The sequence below is a fragment of the Anopheles coustani genome, chromosome 3, assembly GCF_943734705.1.
Source record: "Anopheles coustani chromosome 3, idAnoCousDA_361_x.2, whole genome shotgun sequence".
In the NCBI taxonomy this organism is placed as follows: domain Eukaryota; kingdom Metazoa; phylum Arthropoda; class Insecta; order Diptera; family Culicidae; genus Anopheles; species Anopheles coustani.
The window spans coordinates 22,957,948-22,985,086 of NC_071288.1; the positions used below are offsets into that span (position 1 = coordinate 22,957,948).

Sequence of the window (27,139 nt, forward strand, 5' to 3'; positions counted from 1 at the left end):
AAAAGTAAAAAAATAATAAACAATATATAATCAACAAACACCGACACGCACACACTCCGAAAAGGGATACGAAGTAGGGGCTCACTAAATGCTCAGAGCACATCCGCTTGCGTTTCGAGCGTCTTCGGACCCAGGTTGACTACTCCACCGGCAACCTGCGCTGTACTAATGTTGTTATCCTGTTTTCTTTCTCCCTCTCTCTTTCTCTCTCTATTTCTCTCTCTCTCTTTCTCTTTCCCTACGATGTATATGTGGTGTTTTCTTTTCTCTTATCGTTCCTCCACCCCGTGCGCCATGCTTGGCACCCAAACAAACGAAACAAACCAAACAAACGATAAACCGACGGTATGCTTGTGTCCAAATGATTGCAATATATATAAATATTATATAAACTCTTCTCTACTGTTTCTACTCTCTGTTTTCTGCCATGTTCATTTGAAACCTATTCGTTTCGATTCGAATTGAATATCGTGTCAACAAATTGTGGCTGTACATATTATAAACTCCTGTTTGCTTTTCCTTTTCCCGCTTTTCGTGTATATTTTTTTGTTTTTCTATCACTTTTGTTTGTTTAATATGTTTCCTTTTCATTTTCTTGGTTGAAAATAATTCCGCTCCCACCAACTCCTTGTGGCTACTGATTTAAATATTCGTCATCCTTGATTGTTTCAAAACGTCCTCCGGCCGGATTTACTTTGTTTCCTCCCCTTCTACCCCACCCTCCCTACTTGTTGTCATCACTCACGCACTGTTGCACGGCCCATCCCCTTTTCCGCCCTCCCCGCCCTGCATGATCGTTGGTGGTGCTGATTTAGTGATTTCATTGGCAGATTCAGCTCGGGAGACTTGTCTTCCGAGTGCGAGGATGTCGATCCGAAGGACCTGCCGCCCGCCGCTCGCCCACAGCCGCCCCTGCAGCAGCAACCGATGCCCGGTGGTCCGCCGAACATTCCGCCCCCGCCGGCCCCCGGCACGGCCGGCTCCGTCTCGCCGGGTGGCCCGGTGCCACCCGGTTCCGCCCCGCCAACCGGCGGTCCCGAGCTCTCGCTAAGCTTCGGCAAGGGACCGCAGCGGGGCACCAGCGCTCCGTCGAGCCCGGCCAAATCGCGCGAGAGTCTGCTGCAGCGCGTCCAAAGTCTGACCGGGGCGGCCCGGGACCAAGGCGCCTCCATTATCGGTAAGAATTCGCCCTTAATAGCTTGCAAGAGAGAAATACAATGTTTCCACAGCACATGTGATAACATCAAGCTGTCTTTTCGATATCGTTTCACTGATTTATTTGTTATTAACTAATTGGAATGTGTATAAAAATAACTATGTAATCAAAATAACTATAACTATGTTATTTTTATCCGTTATGTTATTTGAGTTAAAAAGTTACTAGTCGTTACAGAAATTGAATCCTAACCAGATGCAAAAACATTATTTCCATACTTTATCTGTAGTTTATTCTATTCTTATGGAACTCGAGTTCCTGTTTGAGATTCAAATTCCTAATTGCGATTCCTTGTACGAATTAAAATCTCTGGGGTGACTAGTAACTCTTTTACTAATTAGTAACAAGACTTAAGTCTTGTGATTCGAATTCCTACTTTGGATTTGGGATCCTAATCGATGTGGTGACTAACAGCTCTTTTAACCACCTATTCTAAAAAATGTTGCAAAAAATATCCTTTAGGATTTAAATCAGTCATCAGAATATATAAAATTAATATATAAAAATAAAAAGCCTATTAGCATTTCCCGGTCCATTGTTCGTTCCATATTCACGTCTATAAAACGTCTTCGGTTATGTGCGATTCTTATTTGAAAGGTTTTTTTCAAACAGGCTCCAAAAATTTATTTAATAATCAATTACATTAACATACAATAAAGCTGACGTTGGTTTAGTTTTCGTAGCTACTAACTATTTTTTCGGGCCACTCTCTTCCACCAGGAGCGGCCGTCTCGACCGCTAGCCGCGTGCAACCGTTCAACCGGGACAAGTGCTTCACGCTGCTGGTGGTGGACGACCAGAACACCGACTGGTCGAAGTACTTCCGTGGCAAGCGGCTGCACAGCGACTACGACATCCGCGTCGAGCAGGCCGAGTTCCGCGAGATCGCGCTGACGGCGAGCGCCGACTCCGGCCCGATGGTGTCGTTCAACCGAGGCGGCTCCAAGCAGGCCAAGCCGTTCCGCCCGGACTTCATCCTGGTGCGCCAGCCACCGCGCGACGGCTCCAAGGACTACCGCTCGACGCTGCTCGGGCTGAAGTACGGCGGTGTGCCGAGCATCAACTCGCTCCACTCGCTGTACCAATTCCAGGTAGGTCACCTCCCACTTTCCTTACCACCGCCATCGCTTTCTGTAGCTTCCTGAAATTCCATAAACAAACACACACACACACACTCACACGCCATGCCTCAGTACATCCGCACTATTAGCCGTTCCCCGTCCCATACATCAAAACACCGCCCCCAAAACCCTCACGCTCACGCGCCTAGTTTAAAATTCTAAAGCAACCGAACAATTGTCCAAGTGCTATATAACGATTGGCTTTTGCTTGGTAGCCTCAGGCTTTTAAATGACCATCAGCACCGCCGCCACAACGGATTCGGACTGCCCGCCTGCCCGCGCCTGCCTGTCACGTTGCTTTTTTGCTGTCCCCATTGCGCCATTTTTGCTTCATCATTATGCTGGGAATGCGGTGTGGGTGTTTGCTTTCCGCTTCCGTTTCGATGAAAATCGTGCCCACCAACCTAACCTAGCTAATGCATTTGTTTCCCTCGTTTCGTTCCCACCGACCGCTCGATCGATCGATCCACCATAGGACAAGCCGTGGGTGTTCGCTCACCTGCTGCAGCTCCAGCGTCGTCTCGGCCGCGACGGGTTCCCGCTGGTTGAGCAGACCTTCTTCCCGAACCCGAAGGACATGGTGAGTGAACGTAGCGGGATAGAAAACAAGCATGCTCCGGTTGACTTTCACATTCGATAATTTATTTACCAAAAAAGATATCTCCTCTCGACTCCACTAACGATTATATCCAATACGATGCATTTCCGATTCGACTCTCCTTCATCTCAACTCACACGACAACTCTCCGCCTCTGCCTTCCCTTAGTGCTACTAGTGTTATCTCTTCTCTTTGTGTATTCTGCTAATCATAATTTGTACTTAACAAAAATAAGCTTTGCCATACACTCGCAATGTGCCGTCCGTGGCCGCTTCAAACCGAGCGACCGGATCGGAGCGGAATAAATTTACACGCACTCGTTACAATTTGACGCGAGTAAATACACGCACAGTTGCCCCTGTGCGTCCAATAGATTTGTGTCGATAAATAAAAACCCTCCCCACCGGGAGCGCCCCCTCGCGGGGGACACTCCAACGCGCTGGAGGGTTGGAAACGTACAGTGTGAATCATAAAGTAGTAAACGCTCAACGTAACAACCGATCGACCGATCTCATCTGCAAAAGCCCGCTCCGCCTACTGGCCTTCGTTTTTGGCCATACACTGGCCGTAGCGGGGTGACCGACGCCAGTGGCACTTGATCGGCGTACCGTCCTCCTGGGTGCGGCCGGCGGGCACGCACGATCCGTAGCTCGTCTCGCAGTCGCCCCGGGTCGAGAAGGGCGACCAGTTGCAGCCACCGACGCGCGGGTTACACTTGGGCGCGAAGCACGGCCAGATCTGGCACCGGCAGCCCTTGCGGTAGATGCCGGCCAGGCCGCGCTTCTCGACGATCGTCAGGTCGGAGTAGGGGCGGATGTAGTCGCACAGGCCGACCTGGTCGGTGTTGGCCGCGATCGCGTACAGCTTGTTCGGCTCCAGGGTGACGCCACACAGCGAGCTCTGCGACGCCGTGTACAGCTTTCCGTTACGCAGCAGCTTCCGTGCTTCCTCGCTCATCTGAAAGAAGATCGAAGCGTTCGTTACTTTGGTTCTTCGAGGCACGGGCGATCTTGCATTGCATGCAGGATCGGTCGCAACGTTGTATGCGAGAGCTCACCTTGTACTCTTTCTTGATAGCAATCTTGTATGCATCCAGGTAGTTCTTCGACGCAGTCTTGCGCAACACTTGCGCGACGATCACTGAAAGTGAAATGAATGAGAATTTTTCATTAAAATATTATTGTATTTATCTTTTATGGAAATTCTTTAATTTAACTTTATTCCTCCTTTTCTCCGTTGACCATAACTGTTCAACATATGCCAATGATAGTTGTTACCGTTAGCGTAATAATATGTGACTTCAAAGTTTTTGCATTTGGAATGTTATCATTTGAGGATTTCGACAAATCAATACAGTTTTGTCTTCCAATTCAGGGTACTCCCACTTCAAGCTATCAAAACCCCATTGTTTCAAAAATCAAAACACATTAATACCATCTAAATAACATCAAGACATGTAATTAATTTGGAAATAGTTGAAAAAACTATGTTGTACCGTTGATAGATGATGCAATCTTGCGAACAATATTTTTACTGGATTTTGGATATGTTTTCGATTTATCCTGCTGGGAAGATAAAGCTCACCCGAAAACAAGCGCGAAAATTACTTTACTTCGTGATCCTAAGCTTAAGGATGTCGTGTACGAAATTGAAATTTACAAGAAATTTTAAGTGGAAATGGAAAACGGAATGGCATAGTATACAAACAGAAAAAGCCCCTCAACAAAGGTAAAGGATGCAGGTAAAGGGTTCGATTACGCAACCGTCGCAGCACAACCCGAACGTCGGTCCACTTGATGGCCATCCATTAAAGTCATCGAGCCGCTTCGGAAAAGTTACGGGCCAGCCCCAATCCGTCAGTTGTGCAGAAAAAGTTAGCTACAACCCGTTTCGGAGATTACTTTCGGGACGGTTCAGGTAATCGGTCACAGGCTGACCTTTCGCCTTCGCCGAGCGCCCGGCCCGGCAATACTTACCGTACTCGGAGTCGCAGAACGCCGTCTGTGGATGTTGCGGGAGGCAACTGCAGGCCTCGGTCGCCGGTAGCAGGACGGTCATCACCAGCCCGAACAGCAGCACCGGCAGAAGCGGACGATTTGCCTTCATTTTGTCAGATTTCACCTGCAGAGCGGAAAAAAAGCCAATCAGAAAAACAAGACGATATATGTAAGATGAAGAACGAGGATGAGGTAGATCGTGCGTATGTGTGTGTGTATGGAATTCGAAGAGAAGGCAGCCAGTTTTGCGAATGAAATTAAAATCCCATAATCCCCCTTCCATCGCACCCGACGAAAGGATGGAAAAGGTCAACCATCCCACACACACACACACATTCATAATCTCACGAAAGTGTGCTCAGCCTATCGAAAAGAACCGATTCTGTTGTGTTTATAAAAGCCGCTCCTTCTTCTGAATTCTCTATGAATATTGCCTGAAAATAATCATCACCGGATGATCGTTTCGCCAGCGCTGGATGTTTATTTGAAAATCGTTTAATTTTCATTGCCAATGACGTCAGCCCATAATCCCATCCCAAACATCCGAGACAGGGAACCATCTCAAAAGGAATGATTTAAGCGGAAAATAAACCACCTATGCGGGAGGAAGCACTTGTCGTAACAAGACATTTCTGTGCCGCCATATGCAGACGCTCATTTAACGCTGAATAATTTTGCATTTGTAAACCAATTCTTTACGATCACACGCGTCTATGTGTCGGTGGCCAAGCATGGGATGGTTCAGAGTTTTAAATGCAAACCAACAACCCATCCGCATCGCCCCAGAAGAACAAATGGGTTGCCTTTGGGTGATGCATCTTGTCTTAAGCAAAGCAAACGGAACAATACTTCCTCGACGATCGTCGTTTGTTTGGCCCATGATTTATGTCGCACCGGATCGCGAGCGTAAATCACCCGAGAATGGGTGGTAGAATGTTTCAGACGATATTGACACTTCGATGCGAGTTTGACTTGAGTATAAATCATCCGATGCTGCTGGCGTACTGCTTCCCGGCTACCGTCCTAAAGGTTAAATACAATTCCCGCTAAACGTGTCATTTTCACAGCGATGCGTTTGTCTCTCCATCAAAGACCATCCACTCTTCCCCGGCGGCGTTGGTTAGTTCCATTTTGCCCCGTGTGTCGTTGGTCATGGGCTAAAAATATAGTACGAGCTCATTCAAGGCTACCGACCTTCAACGGTGCGCCGTTGGTGGCGAAGTGTATCACTCATCGTAAGGGGCGAGTTTTAAGAAAACGTTTAAATTCTTGGAACCCCCGTCATCTTTGGCCGTTTGGCAACGATCGCCATCTATTCGGAAGTGCAGTAAACCGCGTGCCGCAACGATCGTGCCAGAAACGGGACTAACCTTGGGATGGGGTCCACCATCACCTTCCACCATTCCTCTCATTCAACGGTTGAGCGGATCGCTTTCACCTTGCTTCTCCGATTATGGACATTTTAGTGTCTTTTTGTTTTCGATGAGATGTAATCCACCACTCGACGCCAATACTCTTCATATTAACACCTTTGCAGGACGCGAACACACATTACGTTTTAAACCACCTTTGCTTAATCAGGCCGGTGAGGTGTTCAGTGTTATCCAAAGCGTTAATTGAAATCGCGTTGATTTCGATGGTCAGGCATTGTTTTTACTCCCGCCAGCCCTGAGTTGAACCTTATTTGGAGGCGCTAACGGGGTTCGCTTGTCGCCAGATTTCCCATATCCATACTCCCTCGAACGTCGTATTTCAATTACCATCCGATTCCATTAGCGCGGAACTAGTGCTTGCCAGAAGTTGCGCCGTAATTGATATTAATTGACCACCGGCCGGCAAAGCGATTGCTGACCATGTTGCTGTCGTGTACTGCCTTCAGATGGGAAAACATGGAGGAAAAAAACCCCTTAACAAATAAATACCCCACACCCTCGCCACCCCGCCAACAATAAAGAACTTGTCCACGTGCAGCCTCTCAAGGGGAATGGTTGTTCCCCGGGGATAACTTCGACAAGAAACCAAGAAAGGAACTGACGTAAAAAGTTTCACGACTTCTAATGTCCCAAAAGTGCTGTTTGTTGGCTCGGCTGAGATTTGAGTGCGAATTCTTTTAGGACACGGGTCCATTGTATCGAATGGCTTGCGAGTCGGTAGATGACTGCAAACCAAGTAGGGGACAGACAATGGCCACCTAATGGTCCCCTCGAAGAGAACGAAAGTTAACGTCGGCGACCACTCGCACTCATGAAACATTCAAAGTGACACCTCTGAACACCGATTGGCGCCTGCAAGAGGACACTTGTGGAACTGTCGAGGTAAGAACGTTCATTAGTCGATTGAAAGGTTGAACAGCATGGCGCACGGTGTGGAACCGGAGCGGACTGGCAAGTTGTGACTTCCACCGGAGACCAATCGAAAAAACGAATGTTGACACCTCTAGACACTCCAGGGAATTCTGCTAAACACCGCCGGAGTTGGTGAGAAATCAATCCAACGTGACATTTTACCAATTGCCTCCGATTAGAGCCACCAGAGCCAGTCACCGCGTTCTCCGGTCTGCATAAGAGCATCATTAGTTGCGTTTCGTTTTTCATAACCACGTCCCTTGGCAGGGGACGCCAAAGGAGAAAGGAAGAATGACGGGAGTGAGGGTAGCTGCGGTCCAATGTGAATGGAAAACATCGAACCTGTCCGCGCCGGAGTGCCGCATCGGTATGCCACCATAAATCACCGACAGCGTCCGTGATTCAGCGGACTTCGCACCGTGATTCAGTTCCCCACGCTACGTAGTCAGTTAGACCGACGATCTAGAAGAGCATGAGTTATTTAGTTTACCAATTCCAATACGGTGATCTCTTAGCAGCGGCAATGGGCGGACGGTGTGAACAGCTCTACACCGCCCCGGAAGATTAACGGCCACCGTTTGATGCATTCATCTTTTCATTACCCACCCTTTCCTGCGCCTGAACTTCCGCTCTCGGGAACTCTCCGGAACTCGCGTAAGCCAGTGGGAGATTCGGAAATCTCCTCCGGTGGAAAGTGTAATATCCAACCCACAACCGTTTAGCATACCGTCAGCAACGAAGTAAATGCAGCCGGAGATGCGTCGTGCATCGACCGGAAGCGGAGTCGGTCCTCGCCGTCGCCGGGAGGTTGTGTAGGTTTTAAAGAAATATGACATCGATTAGACATCGCAGTCGTCGCCGGGCGTGCAGCTGTCCGGGGCGCGTCTGCGTTACCATAACAATATCAGCCAACACCATCGCATCGTCGCGCATCTCGGATTGCTTTGATGGCTTTATGAAAGGTGTCGAGAAAGGGTCGACCGTCAGCTGCGCCATTGTTGCTTTCCCTTCCGAAGGGCAACTCGCCGGTGGGTGTGTGTGAATCTTTCAAATGGAAAGGCTTGAATGTTTCCACCGTTTGGTTTCGTTTCCCACAGACCCTCTCCGGCGTGTTGCTTCCCCCATTGGCCGGACTTTTGATGCAATCGGATGAAAGAAATGCACGGAAACGGTTCCTTCTGCCTGCTGAGATTTTGTTTCTCTTCTCACACCGAACTCTGGGCTACCGTTTTCGTTCGTTCACAGCGCTGGTTTGCATCGGATCATCGCAGGAACCCTTGCAGCAGCGGTTCGCTTTGAGCAGAAGGTGTGTGACTATGACAGCTGACGACAGCGGCGCCGCCGACGTAGTTTATTGCGCCTCGGGACGGTGTTTGTGCCGAGCGGAGTGCGCGCGCGTGCGCCAGCTTGTGTGTGTGTGTCCTAGAATTTTTCAAACCCTGCCGCCGCTCGCTTTTCGATCCGGGACGAACGCCATACTGGCTAAAAATAGCTAAATTGAGTCATATTTCTCGGTGGTTTTGTTTTGACACGGGCAAACGTTAGCGAACCGGGGAACCCAATTGATGCAACTGCGAGCCCGTTCGTAGTACCGAAGCGTCATCAACCAGGCACATTCGCCAGAACTCGGGCAGAATTGCCGTGGAATTCCGAGCATGCGAATTGCAGGCGAGTGCAGTGCGTCGTGAATGCATCGCCTCGTCATCGCTGCTATAGCCTTGATCTTCACTCTGGAACCTCGCTTTCGCCGCTCCGCTTCACAAACGCCGGGTGCAAACTTTCCCATCGTTGTTTCGCAGAAAGGCGATGCAGTTTAAATTCGCATCTCCACACACACGCACACACTCGTTGCGTGCCTTTCGAACGGCAGAGATGGTGGGCCATTCTCGCGACACTGACGGGGTGTTAATGGTTTGTTTACTTTTCTCATGCGAGCGCCAACGAGCGCAGTCCCTTCTTCCACGGGTGTTTAACAATGACGTAACAGGGTTCATTTGCACCCCGGCCTAATCTTGCAAAGGCACCTTCTCCTCGTCACGGGAGAAAGGTAAAATGTGTGTGTGGAACTCTCATTACCAACTCGTTCGTCAACACGTTTGATTTTTCTTTCTAGGCCAGTAGGAATAAGGACCAGCGTTGGGCGAAAAGGTGGACCCAACACCGGAACCTCCGATAAAGGGATCTTTGAATAGCAATAAAAATTGCTGTAAATTTCCCCTCCCGCTTAATGATAGGTGATTGTCTACCTCACCCTCCCGCACCATCGCCGGTGGACGTTTCTTAATCGCAAATGAAAAATCTTCCTCTACCGGCCCAGCTGAACGGCTCAAGTGGCTCAACGTAGGCACACAAGTAGTTACAAACTGTCACATAAATCAGACCATCATGAATGCCCATTAGAACTGCACCCCACGTTTCCCTTCGCCACCAACAACGGCTGCGATACCGGCCTCCATTGGGAAAGAAAAAAAGCTAACACGGCCTATAATTGATTCCAATAATTACCACCGAGGGGCCAGCATCAACTTGACGCTAAGAGGCCACCCTCCCGCTGGTAGGTTGTGCAAATAACAGGTTTGCATCGATACTCTAGATCCAGTGGGTCTCCCCTGGCATCGTGTTCGGCTTTCCCCCGCCCCCTGCTTCGATTGTTCTACTCACGTCCGTGGTGGTCCTCGGGATAATTTAATTATGGTGGAAACTTATAAAATCAAACAAACTTCATCAGCTATCGCATCGAAAAACTAGGCACGAGCTGGGCGTTTGCTGCAGGCGTTTCCTCTTTCCACGGACCGCACACTCGATAAACTGATGATAGAAATCTGGCCGAGTGGGATAAGAAGTGCTTTCCGCCCGGTCGCGGTCTATGTTTGAACAGATTTTAACCAACCCGCTGTTTGTTTTCGGCGGAAAGATTCAAAACATCCAATGTTGGCATCAGTTGCAGTTGCATACACAGCAGAAGCCAGCACATAAACAGGTCGGCGCCACATTTCAAGGACATTTTGGGGCCACGGTACGCTCGGGTGATATCTGCTTCTAGAACAAATTGGAACTGATTGTGAAATGCACAACAAGTTTCATAAGACGTAAGTAATACTACACTTGAAGTCACAATATCCAAACTAACTTCAGGGATAAAAACAACAAAAAGGAATTAACCAAGGAAGGAAACACTCCTTTCACTTGGTGTAATGAAACGTTGAATTACGCTACACCGAATAATAAGAAACTACCACGTTTACAGTCCACCTGTGGACAGTATCTTCGATGGCTATAAGCGGCACAGTGCGGTCCATTTGCTGCACAGCTTGAAATCGAAAGTCCCGCCGGGCTCGCTCCACATGACTCCACCAATCTATTACTACCGGGAGCAAAGAACCTCCTCATCTGCATGCCGATAAACTGGTAAAGTGTTATGCGGCAGTCACAAAAAGGTGCCGATGGTCAACGATAAGCATCTGACAACGTTGTGCCCGGTGGAAGGCCCCTGGCGTAGCGGAATCGACCTCCCGAGCAGCTGGAAGAATAATTAGACATCTTGACAGTCTCACGATCTGATCGGTAGCTATTGTTGCAGTCGCCGATCGACTCGGCACGCCACCATCGCCATCGAAACTCATCAAACGGTAGTAAATCTCGCTCTTCGGTCTTGCGATCGATCAGGAAAAAGGAGCTCCATTCCGGAGCGCTTCGGTGCTTCGGTGAATGTTTCCGACCACGTTTACACGATGCCTACGGCGCTAAGGGGACGTTCTCGCTTTAACGACTAATTTATGCTAATTGACAGTGTCGGCAGGCTAGGCATGCATGACGAGATTTAATCGTGAAAAACCACATGTGAGGATATTAAAATCGGCGTATTTTATCTCGCGTGGTAACCAAGTTTTACGGGAGACGTTAGTGCCGGTAACATTTTAACGCCACCGTCAAGGCGTGCTGCTAGGTGACTATGGGTCTTTTGGAGTTCCCTTTTGCCGATGAGCCAAATGATGAATGTTACACAGGGACGGCTCAGATCATCCAACCAACCACCCTTCTATTGGATCGATTGTGTTCCCGATCGGGTCTCAACCCAGTCCCCGGAAGGAAGGGAATCGCGTTGATCCATGCCTGATCTGATTTACATTCCCATTGAATCTACACCTCCTCACCCTCCACCAGCCTTCTTCCCGCCACAAACGTTCGAATCAACCTTGCGCAGATCGCTGATCAGCACGAGTTGCGGAATGGTTGGAGGTTCCGCATCAACAGCCTGGGACCATTATCTCGATGATGATGATTTGTGAACGGGCATGCATCACTCATTGGATCATTTGCGTTAACTGCCCCAAGCAAGACACACACGCACACAGGCGGGGATACTGGCACAACAAACTGCGCCCAAACGCCTGCGATAAGATAATTTGAATGGCGCGTTGGCGAAACGACCGATTCCGCGCGATGCACCGTAATAAATCAGCTGGAAAGTGGTGGCAGCGGTGCATCGTTCCGGTCCCCCCGGGAGTCGGGGTGTTTGTATGCGTACGTCGATGATTCAAGACTCCGAATTTATCCACGTCACGGAGGTTCGTTCCGGTTCGCGCACGTTCTCCAGAAAATTGTACACAATCAGCATGCCCAATAAGGGCACATTAATATTTAATCGGTGCCCAAATGGGACGCCCATTTTGTGGCTTGCAAAAGTTTGTAGTTCGGCTCGATAAATATGTTTCCAAACTCGGGCCCAATGTGACGCAAATATGATTCATTTGATTGAACGTTTCTTTTCATATATGCGCCCCGGAAAGTTTCGCAAGAACTCCCCGGTGGACGATCAACTTTAACGACGGCTCCGCTTCGTCCACCGTTCGAGAGAGCAGGTTGAAGTTGTTCAATGTTTTCCTCATTTTCCCGAGAGTTTCCCCCGCTCCAAAGGCAGTCGCCGAGTCAATCGTTTGGATCTTAGGGAACAGGTTTTGAATATGTTATTTTGTATGTTCCACGTAGAGCCTGATATGTTTTGCGTTTTAACCACGAAACCACCACGCCTACGACCAACGCTCACCTTCCACTGCCTCTCTCCACAGTCGGAGCCGGAGTTATGCTGCCTATGTTTATGTGCTCACATGCTCGTACATGCTCTCGTACGGTTTATCGTCCCCGCGCTCCGCTTTTGCCGGGCCGAGCTGCTGTTACTTGTGAAACAAATCTGCCCCGGAATTACTGCCAATTCCCCGGTTCCTCGTTACGCAAACATATGTCCACGGCTTGGGAGCACCATAAATCATCCCGTGCTGCGTGCTGCGCTCGCGCCGTCGGGGAGGTGCTTTGGGAAGCGACACTCGACGACTCGGATCGGGTGAAATAAATGACAGAAAACAATCAAACACAGACCGGACGGTCGCTCAAGTTTTTCGACCACGCGGAAGGGGGGAAGGAACAACGTTGGCCAGGAAACTTGTGACACGGAAGGCTGGTATCACTTGCACACCTCTTCCGTGGTACATGGGATAGGGATCCGGCTGTTCCTTTGCGGCGTAACCAAAATTCAAACCCCATATTCCTGTGTCTCCATAACCCCGGGGCGCTTCATTATCGTGGACGAATGTTGGTTGTAGCAACGAGGTCAACGTTGCATATGTGCATAAGTTACACGATGGAAGCAACACAAAAGCACCCCCACAAGGTGTAGAAAGGGGTGGTTCACGAAAAACACCCCGATAGCTAGACGTGCTACACCCCCTTTGCGCCAATCGCGGTGGCCAAACAATATGCATCCTCCTCGTGTGACCGACGAGTCACGGGGCAACAACTTTCCAATTTCCATCCGAACACGTCCCAGGCGCAGCAGGAAAGCGGACAATCGGGCACCCCTCAACCCCTGGCTTCGTTTTTCGCGCGTGACTCCTTCCTGCGAAGGTGGAACCACATTCTATCTTGTCCGCCGGTAGGGAAACTTTTACTCTCTTTTTCCACGAAACACCAGCGGCCAGCTCCACAAACGAATGCACATTAGGCATTTTCTATACAAATTTAGAGACTAAGGTATATTATTTCTAAAACTCATCATTTGAGCATTCAACTAGATTTATTCATATTGTAATTGTATTCACTGTTTGTAATTGTTAGACAAAAACCAAACTGTTTAGTTTTTAGAATTTAAACACACGTTGTTTAGATCTTATTTTCCTGTTCATTCTTTGGTACTTCAATTTAAATAAGTAAAACAACTTTTCAACAACAACAACTTTTAAAGAGAGATCAAAGATTATAAAGGGCATAATCAGTTTAACAAAACTAAACAGTAAACAAACAATTACATGTTTTGGAGTGGTTTGGTAAGGTATGAAGTAAACTGTATCTTAGCTGTGAGAAACAAATAAGGATTCTTATCCCAAATAGTTTCGTTTATCAGTATAATTTTTTGTTTTTGGAAAGCGTAAGGATTGAAATTTTCGGCAACCCTAATTGATTATTATGTACTTTAAATTGACATACTCGGCAATTGAAGTGATTTCATTTTTAAATTGATCGCTTGTCTCTTATCCCACTCAAAAGCCTATTGTGCACGGGTACAGCTTCACCCCCGTGTTTCCCATCGGCTCCCACCACCCTCAAAGAGTTCCTCGTAGGCTCCGGCTGCCCCATTTCGTTCTGCATGCATACGGCCGGCGAGTGGTTGGCCATGTTTTTGCATGCACTTTCGCTGCATCGGGCGGACGATGAAAGGCGGAAAAGCGGTGCACATCCGACCGACGCACCTTCCCGCGCTCCTCGTCGTCGGCACCGATGGCGGAAGGTGATAACAAGCTAAACGAGCTGAAATGAACAACACTCGTCACTCGTCCGCACCCCCACCACCGCCGCCATCTTGGGGGACCGGGTTGCGAATTGTTTTGACCCACGCAGCGCAAGGAAGGTGACAGGCGCAAAACGATTTGCACGTCGTATGTTTGTGTTTTCGTTCGGTTAAACATAGTTGTAATCTATCCAGCCATTGCATTCGTTACAGCCGGTTGCAAATTGGCCATTGCTGGGACCCCGCGTTTCTGCAGCGGGCGACGCCTCCATCGATCGGCACGCAAAGTTCACCCCGTTCGAAAATGGGTTTGGCAGTTTGTTTATTTGTCTGTCACTCGTTCGTACACACGGCCGTCAGACAGGGAAAGTGGTGCGCTTTTGCCTAGCCGTCACTTGTGCCAAAGAAATACAACCCTCACATCTGAGACACATTTTTGACCCCACCTTTCTCCCCCGGTCGAATCTCGAAAGGTTGTCCCGATTGTCTTGATTTATTTATCAACAGAACGTGCGGAGAGAGTCATTCGAAGGAAACATAACCCGAGCGGCTCGAAATTCGACCGAAATCATCACATCCTGGGGCTCCTGGGAATGCGACGTTTGATGCCGTCCGCCGGAAACGGCGTAGCAGTAGCCAGATGTGCTAGAAGCTGGTTATTTTCTCCTGTTGAACCGTCCCGTATCATTCGAATTCGTTTACTTTTGGTCGTGTTGTCTAGTCGATCCCTTTCATCGTCTTCTCGGTCGACATGCCAAAGGAAACGTTCCTCCGTGCCACGTTGGTGACGCAAAATTTCGGGGCGTAAATAGAAGCGCGAGAATGTGAAAAATGTTTAAACATCCCCCCCTCCCGGGGTGGCTCCCCGCCCCCACTTTCCACATTTTGAGATGCGCTCTTCTTCGACCGAACGTTGAAAATTCCTTGCGCTCGCTCTCCCCATCGATTGCGTAGATTTTCGGGGAAAATTTATGATGATCCGCCATGAAACCCTTGCCAAGGAGCAACGAACACGCGGCTGGCGCTGTGATGAAGGCAGGTATTTTAAACATTAAACAATTGATGATGCATTTTGTACGGAAGACGTGCCGTTTGTGTGATCTTCTGGCGATGTCAATTGACGATGGGACGAAGACTGTTTGGGAAGATAGGGTTACGTGCAGCAGTTCATGGCTGTTTACTTTTGCCGATCCTGAACCTACTAACCTCTTCGATTGCTTCCAACAGGTAATTTAAAACATGTTCTCTTAGCTAAATGAAGACTCAAACGAATCCCTATATTGCCAAATGGCACCCGATGGTCCATAAACCGCCCACTATTTATGACTGCTCCAACTCCTGGGTAGAAGTTCCGCCACGAGCGTCGGTGCAAATATTTATTTCCCTTCATCGCGTGTGGCTATTTATTACCCTACGGTACTTTGATTGCCCCATGCAAACCGTCCTACAACAATATATACGTCCAGGTCGGTCCATCTCCCAACTTCCCTAGTCGCGCACGATCGCGAGCCATGGGGCCCAAAACAGCAGCGCCTGAAAAAGGGCCTGGAATCGGGATCGGCTTGCCCAGAAGGAATTTTGTTTTGTAAACACTCCAAACGTATTTTCGTTCCGCCCGTCCACGACTCCGGTCGTGATTGAGGCGTAAGAGTTGGTCAATATATTGTTTGTTTTGTGTATGCCTGTGGTTTCGGTTTCGGTATTCATATTTTTTGCCTTTCAACTGAGTCGTTAAATCTTAGGGCACCTGTTTCCGTCTGCAGCTTTCTTGCACGAACCCCCGGGCATCATCGCTAAACTCGCTTAGATCGGGATTTGTTGCCCCTTTTCCCTTTTGCGGGAGGAGCGGGGGGTAATCGGGTCGGATTTGCATGGGCGCCTCCGGGGACCTGCAAAACAGCAATTGTCAGGAGAAGCTCAACGATAGCAACAACGGCCCTTCAGCTAATAAAAAGAAATGAAACCCATTTGCTCATCAAGATAAGTAAACATTGGCGTAGTTGGCCGGTAAGAGACGCCCGGGACGGGACGGTGTGGTCTGGGCTGGGAGGAAATAAGAAACGCTGAACGAACATCCTCTTGCCATCCTCTTATGGAAGGGATGAGGAGGAAGGGCGTTGTAAATTTACTGCGCAACATTAACCAGATCACGTTCCGCTGAAGGAACCAGGCAACCATCAAGTTCTGGGAAAGGCTAACTGACCACCAACAATCAATCCCCTTCGGGCGAACGTTGTGCCCGGCGTGATCGGCAATTTTCGACCATGAAGTCCTGGTGGTAGTCATGACCCTTACCAACGAGGGTGGAACGATCGCCGTAGTTGGCGAATCTTTATCCCAAGAGATCGCGATGATAGAGATGTATCTGCTGAATCGACGCTCTAGGAAAGGGGACCACCTCGAACCTCTAAGACATCGGCTGACACAAGGGAGCAATGGTCGATTTATGTGCACCAATCGCCGGAAGACCTTCCATTCCGGCAAGGTGGAAAGCCTCACCGCGCAGGCGCGTTTCTCGATCACGTACGCTCCTTGACGTCCTCGATGACCGGACGCCCTCTGTTGTAACCACTCCGTTTGTCACCCGCCTTGACCTTGCACAATGGACGCAGCGTCATGCACAAGTGTGACCATCGTTTGATCGCACTGACCGCATACTTGTAAACCGCACAGTCTTCTGACCCTCACGGGGCGGGAAATGACTAGCACTTCCCCCTCCCTATCCCGGAAAGATGACTTCAGCTCCGGCTCTAAGCTTCTTCATCCGCACTCGGACACCCCCGAAGGCAAAGGTACCACAATATGACAGTAGATAACATTGTTTACCGCCGGTACTGCAAGCATGGTGTCATGCGGTGCTTGGTACATCCCATGCGCCACTTTCGACACTTAAAGACGCATTGTTTCTACTTCCAGGAACGGCTACCCGTAGGGCGCAAAGGCTTTGATAACGTACTTCAAACACAATTAAAGGCGGAGGATTGAAAAAGGAATGACTCCTCAAACATTATAAACTGATCTTTCCAGCCAAGGTCGACCTCCGAGAATCGCTGCAGTATAGACAAACCCCATCGGTTGTTCTACTTTCGGCGAGCCTTCCGTCTCTGGTGAATGAATGTTGCAACTTCCCGGGGCCCGGTTGCGTGTCAAGTGGCCGAACGAGGTTCGGACGGAGCAGTAGTTTGCGCTGAGAAAGCGGTTTTGCTTTGGTCCGGCTCAAGTGGATTAGTCACAATTAATGCTTGCGATGCGAAAGTAGTGCGGACAGCAGCAGATGCTCCCCACAGGGAAGCGAAGGAGTAAAAACAACCGAATGTGGAGCTGTTTTATATCGCTGTGGCAAATGTGTTCCGTGACGTTCGTTGTTGCTCTAAACGAGTGGTTTTATGGTGGTTTCCACATCCAACCTCGAGCGCTCCGGAACTATTATGCAAATTTGCTGGATCTGTTTCTAACAGCGATGTATATATTTAGGCCTAACCATGCGCGTCTTCTTTCTGGTATGGTAGTGTGGAATTCTACTACAACAAAAAACAAATAACCCACACACACTCACAAATTGCTTTTGTAGACGCTAGCATTCCGATCAATATTGATCTTGAGTAAACATACCAAAGGGTATCTGTTTTACGCAGCAAAAAAAAGCGAAACATTGGCGAAGATAATTCGTGGAACTGTCGGAAAGCGGCAAGATACGATAAGGGCTAGGATTCCTCAAAGCAAACACCCCCCACAACGCGGTGTTATCTTGCCATATTTTATCGTGACCAACCATCTCGCGCTTATTATCAGAAGCGCGTGCTGACTAACTCAGTGTTTGGTAATTTAGAATCTCCCAGCAAAACGGAGATAAGTTACACCGATTACGTAGTCGCCTTTTCTCCGCCCGCAAGATTCATGGATCAATAAATCGTCCTGATGTTTACAAAGATTCTGTCCCCAAACCTGCAGCTTCCTCCCCGCGGGCTCCACCGACTCCCTTATGTAACCGAAGAGACAAACCCGCCCACAAGGTCTACCTGTTCTGAGCGCTCTATCCGATCGTTTAGGCACGTCGCGATGCTTTAGGAAGAAGGGGAAAAAAATAGCGCCCTCGTTTGCTCGTAAAAACCCACCCCCAGAGGGGTCGCCGGCCATGGTGATCAGTCCCCAACACCCTCCCGGGGTGGCAGGTGACTAACCGCAAATCATCGGCCACCCCACAGGACAGGGACACGGGACGGAATGGGCCAGGCAAATCGGTCGGCCGATGACCAAAACCAAAACAACCACGGCTCGAAAGCAAACCTGCCCGAAAGAAACAACTCACTTAGCTCGTAACTCAAATCGAACGACGAAAGATGATACGTGGTTGGCCCGTTGTTTTTTACTTCTCCTTTGCTCCGCTTCCTCCAACAGAAACAACCTCATCAACGGTAATAACATCGTCGGCGGCGGCGTCGTTATCCGCCGCGAGGGAGAAGCTGCGGGGCGAGATGGCGTGGCAGATTGTTTAACGAATATTAGGGGTTATCATGAAATCGTCGTTTCGTTTTAGCGGTCGCTAAAGGCGCTCATTTGTTCATTTCAGTCGCTAAAAGTTCATTATAATGAACAAATGAGCACCCTTAGCGACGAATGAGCGCCTTTAGCGACCGCTAAAACGAAACGACGATTTCATGATAACCCCTATTGTTGTGTCGGCTTTCATGCACTTTTTTGTCCCTGCACTTGGGCGGCCTTTCTTTCGCCTCCTCTCGAGCTCGGTCTTTCGAAGCTGTCCCCTTGGACACTGTTCTAAATGAGGCAAGTGCCGGCGCATGCAGTTGGCGTTGGCGTGTTGTAGTCTCTGGGACCTCCCAAATGGGGATAAACAACACGTATCTCAGCGAATCCCAGTTCGATTAAAGGAAACAAAATACTAAACCAAAAGGCCAGTGGAAAAATTGCTCCGTTTTGTTTTCGATCATAAATTTCTGACGCACGCCAAAACCCCTCGCGCCATCCCACGACATCCCCGAGGTTGGTTAAATATCGTGAAAGGAAGGAGCACGCGAATATATCACGATGGAAAGCAAAACAAATTTCGGACTGCTTTGATTTATCTCTGAAGACCTCACCCCGCGGTGGCATGGGACAAACAAATCAAAATGGTTGCAGTAAAACTAATTTAGAGCACCACTTAGGGGCCACCGAATCGCCGATTAGCATAAGTCGCCCCGAATAGTTCGCACGCTAATTGAATATTTAACACCCAACCATTGGCTACGGGTTAGTGGTGTTTGTTTCTCGTGTTTTTTGGGGGTTGCAGTACAGATTTAAAACCACTTACACAGGGTGCTCCAAATCTTCCTTCCACCACCGGAATATGGCAGCCTACACGTTCGCGGAGTCTCGCTTTCGGGTGCTGATTCGCCTTTTGCTCGTTCCGTCCAAGAATGCCGGTTGATCGTCCTTGATCTTTCGTTAAGTTTAACTTTTTCTTAGCGCACCAAGAGAAAACCAGCAAAAAAATGGTGGAACTTTCTCGAACGTGAAGCGCGTTGAATTATGCCCGCTTAATAACCAACCGCCGCTGGACGGGCGCCGTGTTCGCCGGTCGAAGTAGGCTAAAATTGAGGTACGCTTAGCGCAACCGCAAAATCGTCCGACCTACGTTGACTGAAATCTTCACGCACTCGTTCGTCGGTCCCGACGCGAACAATATGACGCGCTTTTTTATTTTTGCACGGTTCTACCAGCGCTGGTCACCTTTCACTAGCACGACAGAAAAAGGATTAAAAAAACACAAGACGTGCCTCACTTAACCGACGTTTTCGTTCGTAATTCCCGACCTCGCGGTATGTGTGCGCGGTTTTAGCTTCGAATCTCGTCTCGCAAGACGTCTTACTCGATCGACCGACTGTTGCTTACTGTGCGATGAGCGGATGTGCAGCGTTCTCATAAAGCCGCGAGTGCTTCTCATTTCGCGGGTGAGCGAAACCGCGAGAGCGCGAGAGAGAAACACTCAAGGAGCGGTGGAACTTTTGCTTTTACAAAAGCAAGAAGACGTCTAAGCATCGCCGGTATCTTAGGCGTTTCTTCCGAATTTGCAACCAACCCTTGGGTGGGCGGGGTGGGGTGGACTTGGCGGATGCTGTGAGAGGTGAATTCGCTCTCGATCGCGCATTCGACGAGATCGCCGATCATCGAGCATGAACGAGTGAGACGATGGAGACTATTTAGGGATCACTCGCGAATTCACGCAAAACAACCAAGCAGTGATCGAATCGCGCGTTTAGTGCAGTTTGCGGTTTTTGCGGTGGAAGCACTTTTTGAGGAAGAAAAAAAACACAAAACTGCCACCTAACAACTACTAAAACTTGTCCTGTTGACATTGAGGTTGTGCACATTGGAAGATGCGACTAAGCTTTATCGCTTCCTGTTGAAGTGACGCTGTACGATGCGTTACGATTAGCTCATCTCGCAATAAGGCATAAACTAGCAAAGTGACACTAAATAAGCGTTTGAGTTTAAGAAAGATAAACATGTGGAAATGCATTCAAAACATTACATTTATTATTAGATCTGGATCAATCGAATGCATACAAATATATAATTGATGATTAAAAGGATCGAAACGCAATTAACACCACACAAATGCATCTTGGAACGCTGGCTTAACAGCGTCACCAATTTTGAACTTGGTCTTTAATTAAGTTGGTAAACACGTCAAGCAGGAATTTCGGGTGAAGAGGCTGTTTGTTGTGTTTCGCGACTTAATAACAATCAACGTCCTCAATGAAAAGAGTCAATATTTTGATTAACAGCCTTCATCAAAGAACTCCAAATAAGCCATCCAACCAACTGCTGGTTGGTTCTGATAAAAAAAACGCCCAAGAATAAACTCTCGCCAACGGACCGTCTCGATCGATCGGGAAAAAGGAATGTTGCACCCTTGCCGCACCCGGATCTACGCGTGTCGAGTGCGATTGGAAATTACAACCCACCGCTCCGGGCGAGCACGTTCCGTCCGCTCTAACTCCGGGTGAAAATGCGGTGGGGAACATTTCCCAGCGGCGCGAGTTCACAGCATCCGGAACCGCACGCTCGGATCCCGGACTTCCTTCTTGGCCCCGTGCCAGCCAGCTGGCCGGGCGTTGTGGTCGATCAACTACTACCGGTTGGTCAGAACGATGCACTTGGGCGCATCGCAGGCGAAAGGCCACATCGGATGGGTTTTCCCCTAGACGCAATTAATTTACACCCTTCCTTGAGCGGACCGAGCTGGGTTAGAAAGACGAGGAAGTGAGCGTGACACGCGTGCTGGAAGTGACGTCTCTCGGCATGTGGTCTTCGGTTGGCGTTTGGGAGGAGAAGAAAATTTATAGCTTTCTGATTAGAAATAGAAATTACATTTACTTTCAAGGTAAAACTAGTACGAGTTACAGTTCCGAGAAACATGCTACCAACTGGCGATATGATCCTTGAGCGTACAATCTAATTAAATTTAGTTTTACTGTTGCCTTGACTTAAACTTAAACTTTAAGGCACTTCAAAACTATTCCGGAATCTTGACTTAATGGGTGAGTTGAATCCGCAAACGTTTCGATTTTTGATTTTTTTTATACCAGAATTCATTTTCCAAAAGTGGGTTTGAACTCACAAGGATTTTGAAATTTATCGATCCAAACGAATTATCAAAAGATGGATAAGTAAATAGGCATACGGCGGCGAATAAAACATTATATTGCTTACTTTACACTCTAAGTCCAAAAAGATGAGTCGTGAAAAGACGTAAAATGGAGTTACCATCCCATTGGTAAAATTCGTCCTTTAAACAGCTGCTTCGGAAATATTTTGCGCATTATACTTTTCATCTTTGGAATCCCCAGAAAATGTTCCATTAAAGATACTATCTTTTGCACGCCTTATTAGCACATCCGCGATTCGAGAACGATCCGCTGTACGGTGTTGTGTTATACCTCGGTCGCCTTGTTTCTATAGCTTACATGAACCCGTGCAGTCACCATCATGGTTATGCTGTAAAATATTCATGCATACGTTGCATTAATTATGCTCGTTGAATCCGCCCCCGGGCCACCTTGCTTTCGTCATGTTGACCCATTATCTCCCGTCCTGTTCCTTCCATAAGCCCATGAAGCGGCCTTCTACACACCAGTATTTAACCCCCGTGACCGTCAAACTCATTCTTAATGCCTTCCGTCTCTCGTTCTCTCTTTTTCAGTTCACCTGGCAACGGTTCCCGTGCGTCCTAAAGGCGGGCCATTGCCACGGCGGGAAGGCGACGGCCAAGTTGGATAACCCGGGTGCCCTGCAGGACGCGGCTGGCCTGCTGTGCGGTACCGGGCTCCCGGACGGCGGCTCCTACTGCAGCCTCGAGCCGTACATCGACGCCAAGTTCGACGTGCACATCCAGAAGATCGGCACCAACTACAAGGCGTTCATGTGAGTCCCGGATGTGGCGCAGCCAGGAAGTGGTCCCCCTAATCGCTGTCTCTTTTCACCCTCCCTCTACTCCACCTGCCCACTAACAGGAGAAAATCCATTTCCGGCAACTGGAAGACGAACCAGGGCTCGGCCATGCTCGAGCAGATCCCGATGACGGAGAAGTACAAGTCCTGGGTCGACGAGGTAAGTCCGCGCCGCCGATTGAGACGTTCGCAGGTTTCTACCCCCATCGTGCTGGGTTCTCGGTGCGCACGCCGGCCTCCTTTGAACCCGAAGGTTATTTATTGCGCCTTAATCTTGACGGCGTTTAAGCGTTGCGTTTGTCGCGCGATCCTGAAATGATTTATCGGCTAGCTCGCGATCGGCATCAAGCCTCCCGCCAAACGGGACCAGACTCGCTCCACTCACGTCCGCAAACTCCATCATCGCACGCACGCCGGGCGAGAAGGTTCACCACGTCTGGGACTGGACTCGGCGGACCGGCGAAACTGGTTCATGGCCGTCCGAGTAGACGACGCGACGTCTCGCAACCCGCATTTTCCCGCATGAGGCTTACACTCACTTAAAACGCTCGAAAGATAAAGCGAACGGTTGCGTCCCGAAACGGTGTCCTTTTACGGTGTTATCGACAGGCACACCGGCACGCCACATGGACACGGAAAACACATTTCGTGGTGTGATTTCAGCAAACTCCCGTCGATCGGACGTAACATAGTGGGCCCGAAGAATGAGTCTTCAACGTCTTCTGCAAACGAACAGCCGTTTATGCGTGCGAATGCAAACAGTCGCACGTTTGTTTAGAGCAGCGGGCGAGTCGTGTGTCAGCGTGGCGTTTCGCCTAGCATGTCTGGACACTAATTACCAACATTCTGCGGGCATTCGCCGCAAGGGACTTGGGCCACTTTGACCCAAGCCATATCGGCACGTTTCAAGTATGTTGAACTCACTACAGTTTGTCTAAACACAGCTTCAACGTTCTGTTAGTTTTTGGGTTATTCCAGAAAACAGTTGGCAGTTATGTTTTACAAACGATCACGTCCCATAAGAAACAAAACCACGATCTCCAAAGTTAGTCATCCATAGTTCGAAGTTCTGCAGCTTGTGGTTTAGCTTTACGATCACCATCATCTCGGCAGTATTATTCAATTCCAAAAACTCATCCAATTATGTTGGATATTTGGGGATTACAATGTCACATTGTTGCAGAACTTTCAGTCAACAAATTAAAAGACCTCGTACTAAAACAAACATGAGGTACTAAAACAAACACTAAAACCAGTCATCCACATCCGCGAATGATTAAACTAAGGGCTTTAGCTGAGCAAACTGCTTATCGATGTTGTACCTCTGACTCAGTTCCTCAAAACCATTCAATTATCGCGCCGTTTCGAGCGATTGGAATGTTATAGTTCTCTTGAGCTCCCGATCGCAAATTAACACCACACCCGCATGCAACAAGCATCACCAGACGCGGACATTCCGAACTTCCTCGACCCTTATCTTGGTCGTTTGATGTGGAACGCGATTCGCAGATGCTACGGTTCACACTGGAGCTCTATTATGCGGCAAATTTCCTACTTCGATTGCAATCGGTGTATGTCCCCCCCGCAACTCCACGCTAGGGCAAAAAAACATATGCAAAACTTGAACGATGTGAGTACAATACACTATAATTAAATCAACCCGTCAAACGCACGGGGTGGGTAAGGAAGGGTAAAGAGCTTCGAATATGAGACAAAACAAGGACGGCAGTGAATATCTGATGCCTCTAAAGGGGGGAGCGACACATACACGCACGGGTTCTTACGTATTGGCGATGATCTCAGCTCCAGCCTGCCGCACGAATCTTTAAGACGAACGAAGGAAAAGGTGGAGCGAAAAAGAAACAATTGCGACACGCGGACGAAGGCGATGACGACGTCAGAGGAACGGTTACGATTACGGCGCAACAAGAACCAGATGGCACGCACCGAAGCGCCACTTGCGCGTGCCGCGATCCAATTCTACTCAGCGCAGAACTGCCTTTTGCGTGAGGCACACATTTTCCGCCCCTCCGGATGCGATCCGTTCGGCGAAGGAAGCGAATGACTCAATCAATGACGCCGTGTGGGGGCCGAGTCCGCCTTTTGATTTCGCGGTTCTAGCTGAACTCCCGCGGGACTTCAATCCAGTAAACAAGTGATGAATAAGTTTATAAGTGGTTGACGAAAATAGATTCAAACGTGAATCGGAATGCGCGTGTAATCGGGCACCCCTCGTGCACGTGGGAGGAATTAACAATGGCTACCCGCTTCACGCGCCTCCTAATCGCGTACCGGATGCGCTTGTTTATGACTAAGGATCGAGAGTCGCTATCGGAGCGGAAGCGCGGATCAACCCACGCGCCGAATCGTGGAATTAAGCGATTCCTTGCGGCCGACAACAGAAGGCTGACTAATAGGCTCATTTATGCGCGAATCAATTAATTCTGTGCCAACCCATCACCCGGAATTAATTCTTGCCTCCTCTGCATCGCTCTCAGGTGTCCGAGCTGTACGGTGGCATGGAGGTGTGCGGTGTGGCGGTGATCGTCTCCAAGGAAGGCAAGGAGTACATCATCAACGCGTGCGACTCAACCTTCCCGCTGATGGGCGACACCCAGGAAGAGGATCGCCGCCAGATAGCGGATCTCGTCGTGGGCCGTATGCAGGTGAGTTCCGCCGTCACGAGAACGATCGGTCTTGATCAAAAGCGGCCTTTTCGGCTTTTCCCCCCCCAGAACGTCTGCCGCCCGGGGATGATGACGAAGGCCGTCTCGCGTAGCTCCATCTCGTCCCGGGGCACCAGCCCGACGGAGGATGCGCCACCGGTTCCGATCGGTACGCGTCCGGTGCCGGTCGGGGGAGGACCACCGCCGATCCCGGAGCGCACCACGCCGGGAGTAGGATCGATTGGGCGCCACGGAAGCTTCAGCAGCCAGTCGGGCGAACCACCGGAGCAACCGTCCGAGCGGGCGCCCACCCTGAACTCCGTCGGTCGGCGTGATTCGCAAGGTAGCGTAGACACTTTTTCCGCAGAGTAAGATGGGGCAAAATGTCGTGTCATGTTTTGTAAATTTAAATCATTCTACAAAAATGTAACCAAATGTTTATGTTATGTTTAGTTTACATGAAGCTTAAAAGACTGAAAATACCCGCGTGAATATCAGTTTTGCTGTCATTTGTTTTCGTTTCGTATAGACGTTAATAATCGTGAGCCGATGCAAATAAAATCGCACTCTGTGTAGAATTGCGTCTTTAACAGTTAAGAGCAAAGTAATGTGTTCACCGAAATGTTATCCCTAAATGTGATACGTAATCGCAAACAACAATCTTCCATAAGCTTGCACTCTATACCAAGTGCACAAATCTTTGCTGATCGTATTTTTAAGTCGCTGACTCGGATTTTGGCATATTAACAGCGTCCTGTGTTTCGCAAAGGTTGCTTTACGCCGCCTGTAAACTAAGTATTAGAACAGAGATACACAGTTTGGCTACACTTTTCAAACGAAATTTTAAGCTTCGGAAAATCGAGCATCATTTCACATTTACTTTATGATAGTTGTAGTAGAATTGAAAAAGGGTTTTGAAGGTTGAGGCAAATTATAGAAAAAAAACAATACCAAATTTTTCTTTCTTGAGCCACTTATGAGTCATTTATGCAAGTAAACTCAGATAACCTTAGTACACCAACCAATCAAGAAAAAGAAAAAAACAATTACCAATAAGTTTTCATTCTTGTGTTAAGAAAGGATAGCGAAAAAACAAATTCATTTCTAGTTCATAACTCAATAATGTCATGCTTTTTTGAAATCCACAGTTGTTTTAAAACTTGTAGCTAGCATTTTTTGCCCCACCTTACACTAGAACCCTAGGTTCACTAGTTTTACGCGATTAATCGTACGGTTATCTCCCTCTCTTTTGCAGCGTCCCAGTCCAGCACCGTGTCGGGCATCTCGTCTGCATCGGCCGCTCGGTCGGGCGTCGGCAAGGGTGCACCGCCGGCAGCCGGTGGCGGCCCGTCGGTCGTCGAGGACGCGGAGGACACGATGAAAAACCTCCGCAAAACATTCGCCGGCATCTTCGGCGACATGTAGGATTTGGCCAAGAAGAAGAAACAGACCCGCGGGGGCGAACTCGGCAACGGTGGCAGTGCCAGCGTTGGTGGTGGGAGTATTGGCAGCGTGCTGAGCACTCGCGAGAGCTCGATCGACAGTGTCGTGATGCGCCCGACCGAGCCACCGGCCGGCGAGAAGTCCTCAGGTGAACCGTCCGGTTCCGTCCGGTGCAACGGAGCTCCCGGGCAGCAGTTTGGCTCCGCAGCCGGTCCCCCGATCGGCAGTGTACATAGAGTGAATGTTTCTTCTTTGGATGGCACCACCAGCATGGGCGGCGGCGGGGCAACGGCCGCCCCACCACCACCACCACCAGCAACAACAACAGCAAGCAGTGGCCAAATCCTCAGCTCCTCCGCGGCGGAACCGAAGCGCCCGGCGTACGATCCGACGCTCAGCGAGCGCATCAACCCGTTCGACAAGGACAAGATAGTCGCCGGGCGGAGTGCGGCCGACGGTGGCGCCCCCGGTGGCACCACCACTAGCAGTAAGATCCAACCAATTGCGTTAACCCACGAC

General features: G+C 49.1%; 3 protein-coding genes across 3 annotated transcripts in view; 2 read left to right on the forward strand and 1 right to left on the reverse strand.

The window, feature by feature from the left end:
- Positions 1 to 253: 253 nt before the first annotated feature.
- LOC131260164 (NADH dehydrogenase [ubiquinone] 1 alpha subcomplex subunit 6) overlaps positions 254 to 27,139 on the forward strand; it is a 115,627-nt gene continuing 88,741 nt past the window's right edge. Inside the window, exon 1 of the mRNA XM_058261837.1 lies at positions 254 to 268. The gene's annotated coding sequence lies outside the window, so the exon portion shown is untranslated. The remainder of the gene's footprint in view (positions 269 to 27,139) is intronic.
- LOC131260146 (synapsin) lies at positions 913 to 26,602 on the forward strand. Its single transcript, XM_058261819.1, has 8 exons — positions 913 to 1,177; positions 1,937 to 2,307; positions 2,813 to 2,917; positions 22,265 to 22,485; positions 22,575 to 22,671; positions 25,010 to 25,177; positions 25,247 to 25,520; positions 26,433 to 26,602. The coding sequence occupies exons 1-8, from the start codon at positions 928 to 930 to the stop codon at positions 26,600 to 26,602; spliced, it is 1,656 nt and encodes a 551-aa protein (XP_058117802.1). The 5' UTR covers positions 913 to 927.
- LOC131260156 (tissue inhibitor of metalloproteinase) lies at positions 2,953 to 19,926 on the reverse strand. Its single transcript, XM_058261830.1, has 4 exons — positions 19,370 to 19,926; positions 4,912 to 5,056; positions 3,993 to 4,075; positions 2,953 to 3,892 (listed from the first exon to the last, which is right to left on the reverse strand). The coding sequence occupies exons 2-4, from the start codon at positions 5,039 to 5,041 to the stop codon at positions 3,470 to 3,472; spliced, it is 636 nt and encodes a 211-aa protein (XP_058117813.1). The 5' UTR covers positions 5,042 to 5,056; positions 19,370 to 19,926; the 3' UTR covers positions 2,953 to 3,469.

Excerpts from the sequence above, each read along its gene's own strand:
- LOC131260146 (XM_058261819.1), top strand. The coding sequence starts at position 928 with ATGCCCGGTGGTCCGCCGAACATTCCGCCCCCGCCGGCCCCCGGCACG. Across the intron at positions 2,308-2,812 it reads ACTCGCTGTACCAATTCCAG|GACAAGCCGTGGGTGTTCGC; the intron begins GTAGGTCACCTC and ends GATCCACCATAG. Across the intron at positions 25,178-25,246 it reads TCGTCGTGGGCCGTATGCAG|AACGTCTGCCGCCCGGGGAT; the intron begins GTGAGTTCCGCC and ends TTCCCCCCCCAG.
- LOC131260156 (XM_058261830.1), bottom strand. The coding sequence starts at position 5,041 with ATGAAGGCAAATCGTCCGCTTCTGCCGGTGCTGCTGTTCGGGCTGGTG. Across the intron at positions 4,076-4,911 it reads GTTCTGCGACTCCGAGTACG|TGATCGTCGCGCAAGTGTTG; the intron begins GTAAGTATTGCC and ends TTTCACTTTCAG. Across the intron at positions 3,893-3,992 it reads CTATCAAGAAAGAGTACAAG|ATGAGCGAGGAAGCACGGAA; the intron begins GTGAGCTCTCGC and ends ATCTTCTTTCAG.